General features: G+C 40.3%; 1 protein-coding gene across 3 annotated transcripts in view; it reads left to right on the top strand.

The window, feature by feature from the left end:
• Positions 1-22,107, top strand: part of rbm33a (RNA binding motif protein 33a) — a 186,907-nt gene that overhangs the window by 134,989 nt on the left and 29,811 nt on the right. For 2 of the 3 annotated variants that reach the window (XM_072254056.1, XM_072254055.1), the window contains 3 exons: positions 2,343-2,975; positions 16,143-16,343; positions 19,433-19,621. In XM_072254056.1, the coding sequence (XP_072110157.1) occupies positions 2,343-2,975; positions 16,143-16,343; positions 19,433-19,621 (1,023 nt within the window). The remainder of the gene's footprint in view (positions 1-2,342; positions 2,976-16,142; positions 16,344-19,432; positions 19,622-22,107) is intronic. The other variant, XM_072254057.1, reaches the window with a different exon arrangement.

Raw genomic sequence — 22,107 nt, 5'->3', positions numbered from 1 at the left:
ACCACTCTGCCTATCCCTAATCAGTCCTTGCCTTTCCAAGTGCTTATAAACCCTGTATTTCATAATTACTTCTCATAAGGTTCCCATTACTGATGCAGGATTCATTGGCCCGTGTTTACCTGGCTTATTCCCGCTGACCTCCTTAAACAAAAGGTGTAGCATTTGTTATCTTTCAGTCTTCTGATACCTCCCCTGAGGTAACAGTTACAAAAATCTCTCAGGGACCCAGCAATCTTTGCCCATAGTTCCCTAACATCAGAGGGAACGTCTGGCCAGTCCTGGGATTTATCCACCTTTTTATTTCAGGACTTCCAGCACCTCATTCTTTCTAACATTGGTATGCTCCAAAATATCACCTTTTCCTCCCTTGACTTCTCAAGCTTCTGTGTCCTTCACAGTAAATCCAGATGGATTCTTGTCCATTTCCTTTGGCCCCATACACACATTACCAAGTTGATCCATGGAGGATCAGTTCTTTCTGCTTTACTCTTAATATATTAATAGAATCTTTTGGGATTGTTTTCCTTGCCTGTCAAGGATAACTCTTCAGCTGTTTTGGTCCTCCTCAGTCCCTCCTTAAGTGTGCTCTTATTCAAGGGAATAACTTGAACCCGTCATTTGTTCCCTAGCACTACCACTTGCCTGAGTGTTGGCCAACCCTGCTGTACAACAGACTCAGCCATGTAATACTATTCTGCCTGATGTTGTTGCTTTCCCCGGAGAGGCCATTTCCCCAACAATATCCAAACTGACATACTTGTTAGAGTGAGGAACAGCCAAGGGAGACCGACCTGCCTTCCCCTCCTTGTGTTCACACATTGCAATATGATCACTACCTCGAAACTGCTATGTAGAACTCTTTCTACTTGGAGACGAGAGGGCGTACAGGAGCAAAATATATTAGCTAGTTGAATGGTGTTGCAGCAACAACCTTGCACCCAATGCCAGTAAGACTAAAGAGCTGAGTGTGGACTTCAGGAAGGGTAGAGGGAGGGAACACAAACCAATCCTTACTGAGGGATCAGAAGTGGAGAGAGTGAGTAACTTCAAAGTCTTGGGTGTCAAGATCTGTGAGGATCTAACCTGGTCCTAACATATTGATGCAGCTATAAAGAAGGCAAGGCCGGCTGGTGGGGTAGTGGCATCAGTGCCAGATTTCGGAGCAAAGGCTCCTGAGTTCGAATCCAGCCGGCTCCCTTGCACACTTTCCATCCGTGCTGGGTTGAGCGTCCAGCTAGCAACTCGGCCTTGTAAAAGTAAGAAAGCCTGCTAAAAAAAAAATGCTGTCGTGACGGCGTCCCGATGACTCCACTTGGAGTTAAGGGCTTTCTTCTTCTCTTCTATAAAGAAGGCAAGATAGCAACTATATTTCATTAGGAGTTTGAGGAGATTTGGTTTGTCACCTAAGACACTTGAAAACTTCTATAGATGTACTGTGGAGAACATTCTGACCAGCTGTATCACTGTCTGGTATCGGGAGGTTGGGAAGGTCTACTACACAGGATCCGATAAGCTACAGGAAAATTGTAAAATTAGTGAACTCCATCTTAGGTACTGGCCTCCATAGTATCCGAGGCACCTTCAAAGAGCGATGTCTCAGAAAGGCTGCAATATCATTAAGTACAACCATCACCCAGAATGTGCCCTCTTCCCAATGTTGCCACCAGGAAGGAGGTACAGAGGCATGAAGGCACACACTCAATGATTCAGGAACAGCCTCTTCCCCTCTGCAATCTGATTCCTAAATGGACGTTGAACCTATGAACACTACCTCACTTACTATTTCTGTTTTTGCACTGTTTTTAATTATAACTAATATACATATATATGTCCTGTAATTGATTTGTTACTTATTTTTCTATATTATCATGTTTTGCAATGTACTGCTGGCGCTAATTAACAAATTTCATGACATATACCAGAGATATTAAATATGATTCTGATTCTGATTCCAGCTGATCCATGCTGAGAGGAGCACGGTTGGATACAACTTTTGCAAGTGTAGTAGTCAGGACCTGATATGTCTCTGATCTCCCACATCTCACATGAAGAAACCGCTTCACTGACTGCCATTTCTACCTCTGAAGTTAGTTCTAGGTTAAAAGAAAGAAGATGGATCTTTCATTGACCTCCATGCCTTCCTCCAGCTTCCCATATTTTCCTCGTGGAGACCGACTTGTAGGCTGCCATTTTTTAAGTTATCAAATGTTTGTGCAGATTTGTCTTAGAAAGATTCCCCTTTAGCATTGGTTCTTTAATTGATTGTTGAAATGTTTAGATTAATCTTCAAAGTTGACATTTTGTTTTATTAATTTTATTATCGACTTTTGTTTCTCTGCCAGTCTGTAGATGAAGATGAGGAAACAAGGGTGTATCGCTTAAAAATTGAAGAACAGAAAAGACTTAGAGAAGAAATACTGAGACAGAAGGAACTCCGGCGGCAGCAGCAAGCTGGTGCCCGTAAAAAAGAACTTCTTGAAAGACTTGCACAGCAGCAACAGCAGCAGCAGCCACTTGCAGCCCAACAACAGTCGCAACAACAGCTAGTAAATACACAGCAGGCTGCCCAGAATATTAACCCAGCTGCACTACAGGCTGTAAATCAAGCACAGCCAAATATAAAGAATAGACTGTTCACAAAGAAACAGTTTACAGGAGTACAGCACCAAGCCTATAGAACTCAACAGTCTGGAAATATTCTGCAAGTTCAGACGGAAATGAGAAAAAATGGCAACCAAATCAAACAGGTCAGACCTGCACCTTTAAATCAACAACAGTTTTCCAGACTGGCCCAGTCTAAGCCCGCTGGTGCATCAGGACCCAATTTGCAATCTGGGAAGATGCTTATTCCTGCACTCAAGTCCCAAGAATTAAAACCTGGTTTTAAACGGACAGTAATGCAAAGAATGAACAGTGGAGGAGGGGATGGCCCTCACAATAATCCCAAAGTAAGGGTACTCAAGCTACCAACAATGGTAAGACCCAACTTTCTTTTTAAAAATATGGATTGATGCTAATTTTGGGGAAAAAAATCTGAGAAGCAATTTCCAAATCAGTAGTCAGGAATGTCATTGGGAAATCTTGAGGAAAGAAGCACCTTCATGACTCAGACAGTAGTTAATCTTTATTACAGATGTCTACCTTTTGTGTTATTTCTGAATTGTTTTCGAATTGTAGATAATGTATTGCTAACGATTTCAGAAGACTCGAAAACCATACATTGGCAAATATTTTAAGTCTTACAGTACTGAATGTAATTAGTCATACAGTTTTATATTGGACTTTAGTGCTGGGTATTAATTGGTAACCCTTTTGACTGTGCTTCCAAGATTTAAACTGTAATTTGAGAAAATTGAAAGCCCAGCATCTCATCTTGTTTCATCTCTTAACTATATCTTCACTTAAGATAGTCCATGATAGAAATGCACTCTTAAAAATATCAAAATTTTGACTCAGTGGTGATTTGCCTTAAATTTGACTTTTTTTTTTGCCAGGCAGTATTGCTTGAAGGTGTGTAAAATAAATCAATCAATCTATAAAATAGTAGTAGATGCACCAAAGTACAATCTCCTGAAGGTGAAGCCCATGTGTACTAATTGAACTTTTGACTGATGTTAATGGTACTTCAAATAATTCAGGTTCTTGCGGCTTAGAATGAAAGAAGAGTGTTAAATCTGCTTATTTTCCCATAAATACCAATGGGATTTGAACATAAATCTGAATTTTTTTTTATTTGCAAGTGGTAGTAAAAGCATTGTGTCACTGCTAATAGATTCTTGTCTTGGAAAGTCTGCCGGCAGCTGAATTGGTGGCAGTACCTTTGACAGTGCAGTGTCGCCTTTTTATAAAGGGAATCTTCCCGATGCTGCCCAGGAAGCTGCACTGCTCTCGTTCTGTGTACTCTGACAATGTTATCTTTTCTCTCAGTACAGAGTATCAAATGTCTGTCAGGAATACAGAAATTAATTTAATGTCACCTGACGTGCAATTAATCTTTAGAGGTTTTCATAATACCTGTACAGAAAGAGTTGCCAGTTTGCAGGATTTGGATTTCAGGGCTTAGTTGTAGATAAGGGAAATTAATTTTTCATCAGCGTTAGTACAGGCTAGCAGGACCACAAAGACTGCAGCAAATGGATGGGGAATTTGTCATGTGTTGTCACTCCAGAATAATGGTACTTAACATTTGATAGGTGTAATCAAGAGAGGTGCAATTCTATAGAAGGGGATTAATCAATTTGCACTCTGCTGAATGTGGTCGGTGTTATCACCACTTGCTTGGGTTTTAGAATAGGAATAAGATTTAATCAGTTAGATTTTGAAGGTCTTTTGGAAAGGATTTTTCTGAGACAAAACTGATAGAATTTAATAAAAATATAATAGTGTTGTGGCAGTAATGTGCAATTCATGTTTGGAGAGTGTGTATTTGCTAAATTTAAATCATAGATAAAATATATTAAAAAAATAATGAAGACAGTTATGAAGATGTAACTTTTTGATAGTTAAGAATTAAGTAAATTTTTGTCAACTGGAGAATGTTCTTTTAAACTTCATAATTGCAAAAAATTGACAAAACTAAATATAAACACTTTTTCCCATCTTGTGAAGGCCCTTTTATTTTCCTATCTTGTGAAGGCCTTTTTATTTTCCTTACAAGTTGTGCCTAATGACAATTACTCACCCAGTTCTATTTAATTATTTATTTTATTTATTGAGGTACAGCCCCTCGAGCTGCACCACACAATCCCCCAATTTAATCCTAGCCTGATCACAGGACAATTTACAAGACCCAGTTACCGATCAACTGGCACGTCTTTGGACTCTGGGAGGAAACTGGAGCACCCGGAGAAAACCCACAGGGTCATGGGGAGAAGGTAGAAACTCCTTACAGGCAGTGGCAGAAATTGAACCCAGTTAGCTGGTACTGTAAAGTGTTGTGCTAACTATTACACTACCATGTTGTCCCAAAATTTGAATTTTCTAATCCATTAGATACTCAAAAACCACGGTTGCTGGAAATGACAAATAAAATCAGAATGCTTGGAATACTAGTAGTTCAGGCAACACCTGTAGGAAGAGAAAGAGTTAATGTGTCAGAACTTTGAAGTATTAATCATGTTTCTGTCTCTGCAGATGCTGTTTGACCTTTTAACACATTTTTCTTCAGTCATCTCCATGTAAACTTCATTGTTATACTTTCTGAGTCAACCTCTAACACTGGAACTGATATCCACAGCAATTCAACTCTGCAAAGCAGTTTCTCTTGGCTTCTTCTGAGATTCTAGCATTTAATCTTGCATCATTGTCCATGTCATGATGGCTCAATATTGCAAACAGTCTATTTCTAGGATCCTTGAGCAGCTTTCTCTGATATCTTTTCCATATTATATGTTGATATAATTGAATAATAAGCTTTTTAAAAATGTGACGATATTGATCTCTATTTATTGTATTTATTCTGCTGAAATGCTGTGTATTCACTAACTCTTAAGATTTGGATCGTAGATGTTTACTAGTTAGAAGTTAAATTATTTGATTATGTAAAAATGTTTAAAGTAAGTGATGCAATCAGTGGTCAGACTTTTAAAAATTGTGAACATTTGGAGCATAATACAAGCAGTTAGATTAAGAGGAGAGTAGGATTGAGTGATGAAGCAAACCAGACACATCATTGCACTTTTAAGTAATCGGGCCTGAAAAAGCACATTGACTTTCATTGATTAGTGTCTAAGGACACCCATGTTCATCTAAACACCAACACCTTTCAGTCTGCTACCACTTTATAAATAATACTCTTCTGTTCCATATTTTCTCCCAAATTGGATGCCCACACATTCTTCTACATGATATTCTATTTGCCCTCAACACCTAACCTGGCATTATTGCCTGAAGCCTCTTTGCTATGTCCTCATAATTTGTACAGTATTATTGCTGCCTGGACTTTGTGCTTGTTATTTATTGCTCCTTTCTGGCTGTGATCTCTATTTGCTCTCGGTCTACTTCCGCAATGTCTTCATTTCCTTAATCTGTATTCTTCTGTGCCTGCCTCCATTTTCTTTGCTGATAGCTCAGCCTCAAGTTATCCTTAGTTATAATTCCGGAATTCCCTTTCTAAACAATAGACCTGTTGCCTCATAACACTAGAGACCCCAATTCAGTGCTGACTTTTGGCCATTGTGTCAAGTTTGCACATTCTCCCACATAGGTTGATTAATTGACCACTGTAAATTGCTCCTAGTTGGGTGTGTGTGTGGTAGGCTGTACGGGGAATTGATAAGAATCTGGAATAATGCAGGATAATGTAAACAAGCAAGCGGTTGATTGTCACAGTGGGCTGAAGGGTCTGTTTCTGTGCTGCATCTCTCTGACTCTACCTGCATTGCTCCATCCCTCTGTTTTGCTACTTAATATTCTCAACATATATTATCTCTGATTACATTTTTGACCACCCTTTACAGAGGGATATATTTTTGCATACACTTTTGGGACTCTGGGGCATTTTTGCACTTCAGAGGTGCTATATAAAAGCAATTTATATTTGAGAAAGAAAAGACAAAAAATGCTCAGTAGGCCGTGTGGCATTGAGCAAAGCAGCATTTCATGAAGAGGAAGGAAAAATATAGATGTAAATATGTATGGTTGAGATGTACACAATATCTTTGGCAGGTTGCTGCTTGAGATATATTAATTAGAAATTGTCACGTTCTAATTTATGGAATGTGCACTCAGCAGTTTTGGGTCGGGGTAAGGTAATTAGGTGCTTGGCCAGGGGCATTTTTTTGTGTGAAAATAGCACTTGAGAAAAAAAATGAGGAAAGAACATCAATCTGAAATATTAACTCATTTGTATCCAAACTGACTGACCAGAGCATTTCTCACATTTACTGTTTTATTTCAGATTGGCATCTGTACTCCTTTGCTTTTCAGTTCTGTCAGAATTGGGCCTTTTCCCTTTCACCCTTTCATTTACATTACACACCTCAGTTATTAGCACTTCTTGTTAATAGCTTGAATATTAACATCTCTCGCTTATTTTAAGATACTTGTGCACATATAGCAATGTTCACAACAATTTTGCTAACCTTTCTGGGTTTTTAATGTATTTATGTGTGTTTGGTTTTCTTGGCTTTGTTCCTTTTTAAGTCATCTTGTATAATTTGATGAAAGGATTGTCCAGAAGTCATTGTGGGTGGGAAGCCTAAGGAGATTGGACAGCAAGTTTTAGAGGAATGTAAAATTTATCTTGTGTCCAACTATGTCAGTTTTTAGAAGGCCATGCTACCATCAACTTGTTTGTTCTCTTCACACTTGTCTATTGAGTGATTCCAGTACAGTGGAAGTTTTACTCTCCGGTGTCTAATTAACTGCAAAGCACTATTAAACACAAAATACTTAATCCAATTAAAAAAATCTTCCTTTTTATCCAGGAAAATTTCTGTTTCTAGCTTCTATATATTCCCTTCTGCTTCTATCCCTTATGAATTTTGTGCTTTTATCTGGCTTGTATCACCCATCTGGAATATGGCTACACTAGCAGGATATATGGCACAAGTGCTTACAATCACTGAGGAGTTGAAAATAATAATTGGAAAAGGCTGAAAGTAATAACGGGAAGAAGACATTGTGGACTGGTTAACGGTAAAAGTTCAAAAGGCCCAGTCACTGAATTTTGTGGTTTCATTGATGGTAAATGAAGCATTTGATGTTCACGGATCTCTTCAAAAACTAAATCTGTCCCAGTTAGACTAGTTGTTGGGATCCGTGAGAGGTCTTCCCATGTCTGGACCCATGCTTATTGAAAAGGCTGAAGATTTCCGTGAGAACACAGAAATGATACAACTCCATAATTTTTGGAAGTTTAATGAAGGCATAATACTTTGCAGAAAAAAGCCTCTCAGAAATATACAGGTACTTTTTAGAAAGTGGTAGGTGAACCTGGTCTTTTCCACCATCTTCCACAACCCAATCTGCAGTACCAACAAGACTGTTGCATGGTATTCACAAGAGATTCTGCAAATGCTGGAAATCCATAGCAACACAACACACAATGCTGGAGGAACAGTACCAGGTCAGTCAGCACCTATGGAAATTAATAAACAGTTCAGTCCTGATAAAACTTCTCAGCCAGAAAGATTGACTGTTTATTCATTTCTGCAGATGCTGCCTGACCTGGTATTGTTGACTTCCAGTGGGTGCAAAGGAGAAAACTGCATCCACCTTTAAACATATTACTATGCAGGCACGGACAAGCTAAAAAAATACAAGTTCAGAAGTTTCAGGAGCATCACACACATATCAGCACCAAGCACCGGAGTGACGGAGAACTCTAGTATTGGATCTATGATTTTCATTTTAACCAACATTCAAGCAATCTTTGAGGAAAATATAGCAAGGAACGTATTGTCGATTCCACTCTTCAGAGCTATGGTTAGTGCCTGAGAACGTTCACATGGCTTTCCTGCCTACCCTTGTGACATCCCTCATATAGCAGATGGATCAAAAAATTCTTCAAGGGGAAAATGAGACTGCTATACATGAAGGTTTGAAAGCACTTGCCAATGAGCAAAATGGGTGGCATTTAAGAATTTCAATCCAAGGTCACCATCAAAGATGCAATGTATAATTTAGTATGTGCTTGGAGTTCTCTGAAGAATTGAACTTTGAGCAGAGCCTAGAGGAAATTCTTACAGTACATTATGTTTGTGAATGATTCCTCTGATGAAAAAAAAATTAAAGATTACAAAGAAGATGAAGAAAAACTAATTAGTGAAATCCATAATGTCTTCAAGACTCTTGAATCCTCAAACTCACCACAGAACTTAATGAATAAAAAAATTGAAGAATGGGTGAATATAGATGCTGATGCTGAAGTCAGTGTTAACTGACCAAATCATCCAATATGTTATTAATCCCGAGCAAACCAGACGAAGACTCTAAGAAAGACAAAATTAGCCCAAGATCACCTGTGCTGCAAAAGCAAATCGGAAGGCAGTCTTAAAATTATGTAAGAATTCCTTTGCCTGTCTGAAGAAAAGGCACAAGAAATTTGCTACTAATGGCTATGGCAGCATTTACAAAATCTTCAAGCTCTGTATCTTCATTGCAGCTAGCAATTAATATTGTAGATTCCTAGCGTAGAAGAGCATTAGTGCAGTGTAAAACATTAACTTATAGTATACAGTACAGCAGTGAAGTAAAAAATTTAAAGGTACAATATAATTTTACATACTGTATGCAGTATAGTGGATTAGTACTACAGCACTGCCACATATGATAAATGAATTTGAGTACTGTAGAGCACCCCTTTTGTTTCTCTTATTCTATGATCTGTAATATTATTGGTTGTGTGAAAATAAGTTGAAGTCTGGACCAGCTGGCATATTTGACTTACTAGCACCCTCATACTCTCTGAATGCTATATAGTAAAGCATTTACTGTACTTACTTTTTATCATTTGCTCATAAATCTGCAGTTTTTTTAAACAGCCAAGGAAGAAAATGAGAAAGAATGTTTAGACTTAAAAGTGAGGTCTGCAATTAAGAGGTTTACAGTTGACGTAAGGATTGGCTGACAGTGAAGAAAGAGCTGTTCCACAGGAAGAAATCAGTAGGCTGGTCAAATGAGCAGAAAAGTACCAAATGGAATTTAATCTGAAAGTATGAATTAATACCTTTGAGGAGCAGAATCATGTCTACAGGACCATAAGAAATAGGGCCATTTGGCCCATTGAATCTGCTCTGACATTCACTCTTGGCCAGTTTACCATCCCTCTCAACCCTATGCCTCTTGGCTTTTCCCCATAACCTTTGACACACTCACTAATCAAGAACCTATCAACCTCCACTTTAATTATACCCAATGACTTTGCCTCCATAGCCATTTGTGAAAGTGCATACCAGAGATTCAGCACCCTCTGGCAAAAGAAATACCTTCTCACCTCTGTGCTAAAGGGATGTCCTTGTATTCTGAGGCTCTGCCCTCTGGTCCTTGACTCCTTCCACAGTAGGAAACATTCTCTCCACATCCACTAGGTCTTTCAGTATTCGATATGTCAAGAGAATACACAGTAAATGCAAGTAACCAAAAGTTGTTGAGGACCAAAAATAAAATTGATACAGCCGTAGGTGGAGGCCATTCATCACTTAGATGTATCCTATAATTTATTGAGGCCATGGCTGATCTTCTACTTCGGGCATTTCCTTTATCGCCATAATCCTTCCTATAACATCCAGAAAACACAAAGGTAGATGGGCATTTCAGAAGAAATATAAGATGGTTGGTGGATTTTAGGCATTAATAGGATTAGAGGGAAGCTGAGGAAAATCAAAATCATTTCATCAGCTGTGGAACCTGGAACTCTTTTGTCTGAGTAGGAAGTAGAGGCTGAAATTTATATTTTAGCAGTACTTAGGTGAGTGCTCATTGTGTTCAACTTGCGAGGCAGGATAGTAACACATACTTGTGCTACAATGTTTCTATAAAAGTCAAAAATATACATTAAAAATGAATACCTTGCTGATAAGTGAGCAGAAAGCTAGCTTTTTGGGTTTCTTGTGGACTACTTATTTAAGCATCAGATTGTAAAATGTGAACACGAGATTCTGCAGATTGTGGAAATCTTGAGCAACACCCACAAAGTGCTGGAGGAACTCAGAAAATCAGGCATCATCCATGGAAGGGAATAACCAGTCGACCTGTAAGGCTGAGACCCTTCATCAGACTGGATAGGAAGAGGTAAAAGCCAGGGTGAGAAGGTGGGGGGAGGGGAATGAGCACAAGGTGACAGGTTCAAAAGAATTTGGTGGGTGGGGCAGGTGGGATGAAGTAAGAGGCTGGGAGAGGATAGGTGAAAGAGGTAAAGGGCTGAAGAAGAGGAATTTAGTAGGAGAGGACAGTTGATAATGGAAGAAAGAAAACCAGGAGGGGAGGTGACGGGCAGGTGAGAAGAGAAGAATTGAGGGTAACCAGAATGGGAAATGGAGAATGAAAGAAGGTGGGAGACATTTACCAGAAGTTAGTGTTCAGCCTGGAGACTACCCAGATGGAATAGGAGGTGTTACTCCTCCAACCTCAGTGTGACCTCATCATTGCAGTAAGGAAGGCCGTGGAATGGGAATGGAAGTTGAACTGAAATGGGTAGAGACTGGGAGATCCTGCCTTTTATGGCAGACAGAGCAAAGGCTTTTGACAAAGCAGCCCCACAATCTATGTCAGGCATAAATCGATGTAATGAAGGCTGTACTGGGAGCATCGAATACAATGGATGACCCCAACATACTTGAAGGTTATAAAGTGCGCACGCTTTGACTTTAAGCAAGTTGAAATTATGCACTGAGAAAAAGAATCATGGCCTTTGAAATGTACATGTAATATTACTGTTTATTGGAACTATGCATAAGCAGATCATTGTTTGAGACACGTGTCTGTTTAAATAACTGCAGGTGATCATTTTTAAAAAGCTGAAAACAATTCTTATACCCTTCAGGTTACACGCAACTATGCAAAAGTTCTCGCTTATGATACTGAAGTCAGTTTTTTGTTAAAAGTCTTGCAAATCATTCTGAAGCTAATGTCAGAGCTCTGTACCATTAACTCCAAAGCCTTGGCACTGGTTTCCTGTTCCTCCCTGGGTTATTTTCTCAGGGCAAACCCATCTGGCAGCAACTTCCACATTCTGTTTGACCCTATGATCCCCTGTCTTCTTCATTTCAAAGACAGCCTGCACAATTGTTCTGTGTAGCATTGCCCTTTTCCACCTTTCTGGGTCATCTGCAGCCGAAATTCTTGTTATCTTGTGTTAGTCACCTCCAAATAAGTTATGGTAGCTTCAGTGTGATCTGGCTGGTTCTCTTTTAAACTGAGTTCCTCTAAAACTGTCTGTATCCACAGCTCAGAAGACATTCTCCTATTAACTATAAAGTGAGGTTGGGCACATTCCTTCCATGTACTTATCACCTCTCTGTATGTTGAACCTACATGATTGACTTAATTTTCCTACAACATTTAATTGTACCTCTCCCTCGTTGGTTCACTTGTTGAGTGTCCCATTCCCTTGCTTAATTAATTAAAACTCTCCCAAACAGCCTTCTCTTAAGAATGAAAACCTTTAGAAAGGCAGATACAGGAAATGTTAAAGTAAAAACAGAAGTGCTTGAATTTAGTTCTGATGAAAAATCTTTGACCTGAAACTTTTAACTGTTCCTCCTCCTCTAGATGCTGTTGCACTTGTTGAATTTTTCCAGTATATTCTGTTTTTAGTTTTGCACAAGGATGTTGGATGTTCAGGTGCACCCCATCCACCTTTCCCAGAAACCTGCCCCAGTGATCTAGATGTCTAACTCTCTTTCTCTCCAACACCATTTCTTTGGCCACGTGTTCTTCTGATGTACCTGTGGATTTTATACTCACAAGCACAAGGCACTGCCAGTAATTCAGAGAGTACAGCAGATAGATCCTGCTCTTTAACCTGATGTCTAGTTCCCTAAATACATGGATTGATAGAATTACATAGCATAGAAACACAAAATAATCTGCAGATGCTGGGGTCAAAGCAACACTCACAACACGCTGGAGGAACTCAGCAGGTCGGGCAGCATCCGTGGAAAAGATTGATCGACGTTTTGGGTCGAAACCCTTCGTCAGGACTGTAGAGGGAAGGGGCAGAGGCCCTATAAAGAAAGTGGGGGGAGGGTGGGAAGGAGAAGGCTGGTAGGTTCCAGGTGAAAAACCAGTAAGGGGAAAGATAAAGGGGTGGGGGAGGGGAGGCAGGGAGGTGATAGGGTGAAGAAAGAACAGGGGAAAACACAATGGGTAGTAGAAGGAGGCGGAACCATTTGGAGGTGATAGGCAGCCAGGGGAGGGGGCAGAGTGACATAGGGGTAGGGGAAGGGAGGGGGAGGGAATTACCGGGAGTTGGAGAATTCTATGTTCATACCAAGGGGCTGGAGACTACCGAGACGGTATGAGGTGTTGCTCCTCCAACCTGAGTTTAGCCTCATCATGGCAGTAGAGGAGGCCATGTATGGACATATCTGAATGGGAGTGGGAAGCAGAGTTGAAGTGGGTGGCTACTGGGAGATCCTGTCTGTTTTGGCGGACGGAGCGGTCCCCCAATCTGCGTCGGGTTTCACCGATATAGAGGAGACCGCACCGGGAGCACCGGATGTAATAGATGACCCCAACAGACTCACAAGTGAAGTGTTGCCTCACTTGGAAGGACTGTTTGGGGCCCTGAGCACTAAGCACGTCTTTCCCTCTCCACCCCTCTCTGCTTTCTGCAGGAATTGGTCCCTCCGCGACTCCCTGGTCCACACGTCCCTCCCCACAGATCTCCCACCTGGCACTTATCCCTGTAAGCGCAAGTGTTACACCTGTCTCTACACCTCCTCTCTTGCCACCATTCAGGGCCCCAAACAGTCCTTCCAAGTGAGGCAACACTTCACTTGTGAGCCTGTTGGGGTCATCTATTGCATCCGGTGCTCCCGGTGTGGCCTCCTCTACATCGGTGAGACCCGACGCAGATTGGGGGACCGCTTCGTCGAGCACCTCCGCTCCATCTGCCAAAACAGACAGGATCTCCCAGTAGCCACCCACTTCAGCTGTGCTTCCCACTTACATTCAGATATGTCCATACATGGCCTCCTCTACTGCCATGATGAGACTAAACTCAGGTTGGAGGAGCAACACCTCATATACCGTCTAGGTAGTCTCCAGCCCCTTGGTATGAACATAGAATTCTCCAACTTCCGGTAATTCCCTCCTCCTCCCTTCCCCTATCGCTATGTCACTCTGCCCCCTCCCCCAGCTGCCTATCACCTCCCAAATGTTTCCGCCTCCTTCTACTACCCATTGTGTTTTCCCCTATTCTTTCTTCACCTTTCCTGCCATCCCCTCCCTGCTTCCCCTCCACCACCCCTTTATCTTTCCCCTTACTGGTTTTTCACCTGGAACCTACCAGCCTTCTCCTTCCCACCCTCCCCCCACCTTCTTTATAGGGCCTCTGCCCCTTCCCTCTACAGTCCTGACGAAGGGTTCCGGCCCGAAACATCGACCGATCTTTTCCACGGATGCTTCCTGACCTGCCGAGTTCCTCCAGCGTGTTGTGAGTGTTACATGGCATAGAAACAAGCCCTTAGGTCTCCATGATGACCAAGATGCCCATCTACCTTTACCTGTGCTCGGCCCACATCCCTCCAAACCTTTCATATTCATGTTTCTATCCTGATTCTTTTAAATATTGTAGTTCTGCCTGCCTCTATTACGAACTCTGGCAATTTTTTTCCATATACATTCCACCTTCTTAGTAGAAAAGTTACCCCCCCCCCCCAATCTTGCCTCTTTCACCTTAAATATCTGCCCTGTTGTTTTAGATTCCCTTACCTTAGGCTAAAAGAATTTCACTATCCACTGCCCCTCATGTTTTTACCTGCCTCTTGAGGTCACCCCTCAGCTGTCTTTGCTTCAGGGAAAACAGTACCAACTTATTCAGTCTCTCCTTATAACTAAAGCGCTCCATTCTTGGCAACATCCTTGGGAATATTTCTGCATCCTCTTAAGCATAATGAAATCCTCTCTGGAGAATGGCGGCCAGAACTGTACACAATACTGCCAAGTGCCATCCGGCTAACATCTTGGACAGCTGTAAAATGTCCCACCTTTTGTACTTAGTGCCCTGACTGATCATGGCAAGAGTGCCATATGACTGTGTATAATTGTGAGTTTCATGTACACCTTAGTGTCTGTTGTACAGCACTCCACCAGCACCCGGCCATTCACTGAAATATCAGATGTATTTTGGAAATGTTGCTGAGGGATTAATATTGCTCACAAGAACAAGGGAATGGTTCTGCCCAAGAGATGAGATGGGGCTTTGGTTAAACAACTCATCCAAGATAAAAGCTCTCCCTCAATATGAGTTTGGTGTGTCAGCTTAGAAATTTGTCCTCCTGCTTAATCACATCCTTTCTATAGTGTGTGGATCACATCTATACACACAATACTTTTAAGTGTGGCCAAATGATTTGTACAAGATTAACATACTGGCCCATCTCCAATGTTCAGTATCTCAACAATGGAAGTAAGCATACCATACACCTACTTCTCCACTTTATCTACCTTTGCCATCACTTTGAGGAAACAGTGTATTTGTACCCCAGAGTTTTGCTGTTTGGTAAAACTCCCCAAGGCTCTGCCATTTGCTGTCTAAGTCCTGGGCTGGTTTAAATTCCCATAATGCATCATTTTGCACTTAACTAGCTGAATTCCATTAGCCAATCTTGCTCATTTTACCAGCTGACCTGTTGTATCTCAGCCTTGTTTATTTTATTTAAGAGATAGTGGAATAGGCCCTTCCGGCCCTTTGAGCCGCACCACCCAGCAACTGCAATTTAACCCCAGACTAGCTGAGGATAATTTACACTTCCTACAACGTATTTGAACTGTTTTAAAAAAAAAAAGTGTGGGGGAAGATTCATCAGTCATCCATAACTACACCAATATCTATCTCACTGTTCTACCAAAGGGCCATGAAGAGAGAACCCACAGACCTTTCTGACCAAAAGGGCCTTGCTCTTCAAATCCTCTTGGGTCTGCTACGCTAGCTATAGGCAGGAAAAAACCCATGCTGTTGTTTCTCTGCCTCCCTTTCTATACACTCAAATAGTGCTGTTCCTCTGAGCTGAAATTAATTGATCTCAACTGGCCCAACTATCATCATAATAGTGCTTAAGTCAACAGGTACACAGCTGGTTTAACCTGTCAACATTACCTGGTAGTTGGAAGGCACTGAATCTTGGCACCCTTGATGAAATTCAGCAGTGACAATAATATCAAAAATTCCTAAGTGATTCATCTCCATTTTTTAGAATTCGTGACGGTAGGTGCTCAGCTACTATTCTTGTGGATATGAAAACAATTTTCTAATGATCGCTGAACCTTTTCTATGAAATCTCCTGCTTTAGTCTTGTGAAACAGACTTAAATAGCTCTTTTTTTTATTAGTGAGACAAATATATCACCTCAGTGTGATATATTTGTTTATTTCTTCAGATTTTGCAAGGTCATACTGCATTTAGCACATGGTGAGTGGTAAAAGGTTTTATGTTGAGTGAAGACACTGAGCAGCATGATGCTGTGTTCTTGCAGCAGGGGAGCGAGAACACTGGCTTCTCTCATCTTGAGGTCCAGCCTCAGCGGCAGCACCAGCAGCAACTCCAGAAACAACAGACCGTTCGGAAGGTCACATTGACAAAAGGAGCGCAACAGCAAAGACCACAGCAACAGCGGCAGCAATCTGTACCACAGTTGTTAGGAATGGCAAAAAATATATCCAGTCAACAGAACAGGGTAAGCACGTGCACTTTTCACATATTGGAGCTGCCTAGTGTTTTGATGACAAAAAAATGTTCAAAATGTTAAAATGCCCTCAGCCACAAAGGAAGTAATTGGCTAATTATTTCAAATTATTGCAATGCTTTTGAATACATTGTATTAGGAGACAAATTTGATACCATGTTTCAACTTTTTCTCCTCATCTGAGATGTTGATCCATTTTATAGATACAGAAATATAAGCAGATTTTATAAATCTTACCAGTTTTTTATCTCTATGAAGATGGCATTATGTAGAGTTTCCTTATTAACAGATGCTGTAACAATGTTATCATTTGGAAGCAGTGTCATAATTGACAGTAGTGGTACTAAAATCATGCCATTTGAGAACCTGTTCAATTATTGAAATGTTTGTTATTTCCCTTTGGAGGCCACTAATGTGTTTAAGGGGAAGAAATTACTAAATAAAATGGGGTAATACTCAACTTTGTGCTCTTCTAACCTGGCACTAGCATTGTAATCTGAATGGCATATGTTAATTTTTCACTTTGTTGAAGTTGGGTTGCGCAGCAGGTGAGTATTCTTGAAGTTGGCATTGAAAATGACCCCTATTGAAATTCATCTGCTTGACTGGTCACACACCAGCTAATATGTTCATAGAAGTCTCAGGAACAATGACATGTAAACGTCAAACTAACCAATTTTACTGAGATTGGTTGAGGGGTGAATGTTTGCTGGGATTATTCTTTTGTTTATTCAATAGTGCCATGGCATCTTGCCATTACAGCAGTGGCAGCATTTAAGTTGCTTACAAAGCTCTTTGCATGGACCTGTGATAGCGAAAAAGTTTAAGCTGTTCTGTTGATGTGCAAAGCAAGCTTGGGGCAAAAGGATTAATAGTTACTATGCACGACTTCTAGCGTTTCAGTAGCTTTCATTGTCATTTTATATTATACCAATTTCAAATTTAACAAGTTTATTAATATAATTCAAAGAATGTGATTTGGTGGAATTTGAACTTGACCATTGAGTTGTATCTATAATTCTATAACCACTGTGCTACTGTATTAGCTAACTTCTGGTAGTTGTCAAATCGAGTAATATTGTGGCTGTAAGTCAAAATATCATATCAGGAACTTTCAACCAAGAGTAAAACCCAGACGATATTCTGTTAATTGTGAGGTATCAAGACACCTGCACTAATTCTGTCATGAACTGAAATTTCTGTCTGGTTAAGTAATATTTTAAATTAAATCCATCTTCAACTACTTTTATTCCCCAGGACACTTGGCACCCTTAAGCATTGTTACAGGCTTCTAAGCTCCGAATCTCTCTCATGCTGTTGCACTCTCGTTCGTGCTCTTGCACTCTCGCTGTCTCACTCTCGTCTAGCTGCAGAAGCCTGTGATGTATTTCTCACCATTTATCCTGATCTTCAGTTATAATCAAATCCACATCTCAGTAACCTTCTATATTAATTATTATTCTCATGCAGAGCATTTTTTAACCATACTGAGAAAATGGTTAACCAGACTTCAACTTGCTGAGAAAATCTTAAGGAATATACTTGATTTCAGCTGACATTTTAACTTAATAATTAGAAATTTGAGGCTAAGGCCTGAATGCTCATCATATCCTGCTTTTTGGGACTTTTATTAAAAAGGGTGAGGAAGGTCTGAGTTTTCATTGGACCTGGATTCAGTGGGGCTTTGACTGATCGTGCATTGTGCTATTAATTGCTCTGTAGTTGATTTCTGTTCATTGGCATGAGGAAGGTTGCAACAATTCTAACTCAGGTTGCCTGAGATGGTTCTGCTGGGCTTTCTTTGCTGATAACTGCTGACTTCAGATTGATGATTTGTTGATAATATTCTCTGGTAGAAAAATCCAGGACTTTGATATAGTGATTAAGGTGATGCATAGATTTTTATTGAAGTTGGAATGGTGCAAGACTAGGTAAAGCAATGTGAGGTGATTGGCTTTTCCATTATCTAGCTACACTTGTTCCATTAATCCAGTTGATCATTAAAGGATTATTTTTGGTCTTGAGACTTGTGTTCACTTGGAAAATACATTGACTGTGAATTTTATAAACACTTGCTACAAAATTCGTTCTGGAAATAAAAAAAAACTTGGAACCTGATTTTTTTTTGGGAAGAGGGTGCTATTTCAAGTATTTCATGATGTCAGTGTTACTCGAGGGCCAGTTTTTCCATCGTGGGTAGTATATAGAATGAGCTCAGAAGCGGTAAAGGCAGGTACAGTCACAATGCTTAAAATACCTTTGGACAGGTTCTCATGGAACTGAAAAGTTTTAGAGGGATATGGGCTAAATGCAGGAAAATTAAGTTAGCTCAGCAAGGCACCTTGGACAGCTAGAGGAGTTGGCCCGAAGGGACTGCTTCTGGGCTATATAACTGTCTGACTTTTTAACTCAACTAGTCAACGTTGCAGGGTCACCCTTATAACATCCAGCACCCACATTAGTCAATGGACTACTTCAATTATCCAACTGTCAAAATTCTTCAATCTCATCCTTTATTTGTGCCTCATTCCAATGACAGGAAAGATCATGCAAGGACACAGCAGGTCCATGAGGCTTTTAGAATTTTGAGGTAATTTGTTAGTGAGGAAAAATATTAAAGTAAATAAAATTATACTTGGAGCACGCTAGTCACCCAACTGAAGAAGTACCAGCAGTTTCCAGCAATCCTGTTTATTCTTGTGCTTTGAATTAGCAGTTTGCTACAACCGGACAGTTTGCTGGGTGATTTCAGGGGCAGTCTAAGGTCAACAACATGCTGTGGGTCTGGAGGCATATATAACTAGGCAGGATAAGGATGGCACATTCATGCGCATATAAATTATATCTTTCCAGTTATAATATTGCTTCAAGTTGAAAGTAATTAACTTGCTGCAAGATTTTAGGGCTCATATTTACTAGGTAAATTTAAAACACAACAGTTTTAAAGATGTAACCTTGCCTTAAACTGTAGGGTCACATCGTATTGTTGTGAAGCCATTGTATGACCCATAGAAAGTTTTGAGCCACAAGCTGACACCCCAAGGACAAAATAAATTGGCTGAGTGTTGTGTTCTTTACAGGTCATTATGCAGGGGCGCGGCATAGCATTACCAGGCCAGATGGGCCGAGGACGCATGATGCAACATAAACAGAATTTGCGAGTGGTGGAATGCAGACCTCAACCATGTGTGGTGTCAGTTGAAGGGCTTTCTTCTTCAACCACTGAAATCCAGTTGAAAAACCTGCTGATGTCAGTTGGACCTATTCAAGTAAGTGACCTCTTGCATGCATTTTTTAACACACAAATTATTGTAAGACTTTTTAAAACCTGTTTCAATTCATTTTAATCTAGACACCTAATATTTACGTAAAGTTCATCAGATTTTTATTATTAGTGCATATTACCATGTTGGATTAAATAATATTAAGAATGTGATAATAGATGGGGACTCTAAATTACAGCTTCTGTGTATTTCATGATATGCAGGATATGTATTAGCATACAGCTTTTTACATGGATTGCACTTCTTCTAATGCACAGATGGCAGTAGCCTGTCTTAGCTTGTCACCCTCATTGACAGAAGTGTCTGGATTTGTAGATTGCTGTGCATCACCCAAATCCAGCTCAATAATTTACCTTGAGTTTTAACACCACCTTCCATCTCATTTGTCTTAGGACTCTTTGCCCTTGACCGTCTTTTCATGTTAAGAGATGGTTTGGGTAGTTTTATTTTTGATGTTGTGCTTGGAAAATATATTGGCAAATCTTTACATTTGTACGTACAATATATTTGTTAACATTATCAAATGCTTTTGTCATCCATTAAATACATGCGCTGGTAGTGCAGTATTACATACCAGGAGCAACAGACCACAAACTGAGTCAGGGTTTAATGTTAAACCACTATATTTATTAGTATCTACTCATAATATAGAAAATTAAACAAACTGCTCTTCTAAACAGAAGGTGAACAGTGTTGTGCGTTTGTGGCTCCCAAACCATCAAGCTTAGGAACAGTTCTTAAAGTTTTGAGATGGCAAACTGAAAAGTTTCAGCTATCCACGGAATAGGTGAGGGGAGAAACTTGTAAATCCACATTAAAATGCAATGAGGAGGCGATCACGAAGAATTCCACAGGTTCCACGCTGGGAAAACGAAGTAACAGTTGCAGAAGATCTCAGCTGTTCAGTTGTATTCCAAAATCCACGTAGGGATATTACAAGGTGACAGTCACGGAATATTCCTTAGCAGAAATGCTCACCACATAACACAGCCGAATCCGTGTCAGGGTTAACGAAAGTGGTTGCCATAGAATACTCCAAAAAATTCCATGTATGGATCATATATATATATATATATATATATATATATATATATATATCTCCCTCTCTCCCTCTCTCCCTCTCTGTCCCAGCAGTCTGTCTGCATTTTGTTGTACTGATGTCATACTCCCGCCTCATCCAGGCGCTTAAAGTGACGCCCACAGTAAACGAAACCCGTCGTCACGTAACACCCTTCCCCAAGAAGGAAAAATTTTGACCTGTAACAGCAAAATTTTAACTACAAACTACAATATGTTAAACAATACATATACGGTTACCACATAGCACACTACAGACAAATATAACATATTGCAGGAGCGTATACAGATAGTAAATTCCACTCCACTATTAAAAGTACATTGCAACCTTAACATCTGGAAAGACAATCGGCAATTATATTAACCCTGCCTTTAATGTGAGTTATCACGAGATCATACTCCTGCAAAATCAAACTCCAATTCAACAACCTTCTATTTTTGTTTTTCACCTTACTCAGGAACACCAATGGATTATGGTCTGTACAAACAACAGGTGGTTTCTGAGCTGTGCAAACATAAACATCAAAATGCTGCAAAGCTAAAAATAAGTGATAATAATTCCTTGTCTATGGTGGAATGATTTCTTTGATGCTTATTGAATTTCTTTGAAAAGTAAGCCATAGGATGGTCAATATCATCACAATCATCCCTTTGTAGTAACACTGCTCCTGCAACTTCATCACTGGCATCTACGGCTATGAAAAATGGCTTTGCAAAGTCAAGTGACCTGAGCACAGGTTGATGACATAAGATGGCCTTCAATTTCTCAAATGCCTCCTGGCAAGGATCTGTCCAAATAAACTTTTCACCCTTCCTCAAGATGTTAGTCAATGGGAGGGCAATATCGGCAAAGTTCTTAGAGAACTTTATATAGGCTTATTATAAATTTTATATAGGCTTATTCAGAAAGTCAGAAAGCATGAGATCCAGGGATGTTTGGCCAGGTGGATTCAGAATTGGCTTGCCTGCAGGTCGTGGTGAAGGGAGTACATTCAGATTGGAGGATTGTGACTAGTGGTGTGCCACAAGGTTCTGTTCTGGGACCTCTACTTTTCATGATTTTTATTAATGACCTGGATGTGGGGGTAGAAGCGTGGGTTGGCAAGTTTGCAGACGACACAAAGGTTGTTGGTGGTGTAGATAGTGTAGAGGATTGTCGAAGATTGCAGAGAGATATTGATAGGATGCAGAAGTGGGCTGAGAAGTGGCAGATGGAGTTCAACCCAGAGAAGTGTGAGATGGTACACTTTGGAAGGACAAACTCCAAGGCGGAGTACAAAGTAAATAACAGGATACTTGGTAGTGTGGAGGAGCAGAGGGATCTCGGGGTACATGTCCACAGATCCCTGAAGGTTGCCTCACAGGTGGATAGGGTAGTTAAGAAAGCTTATGGG

The sequence above is a fragment of the Mobula birostris genome, chromosome 3, assembly GCF_030028105.1.
Source record: "Mobula birostris isolate sMobBir1 chromosome 3, sMobBir1.hap1, whole genome shotgun sequence".
Lineage (NCBI taxonomy): Eukaryota > Metazoa > Chordata > Chondrichthyes > Myliobatiformes > Myliobatidae > Mobula > Mobula birostris.
The sequence above is the reverse complement of the archived record's forward strand: the minus strand, read 5'-3'. Positions and strand labels throughout refer to the sequence as shown.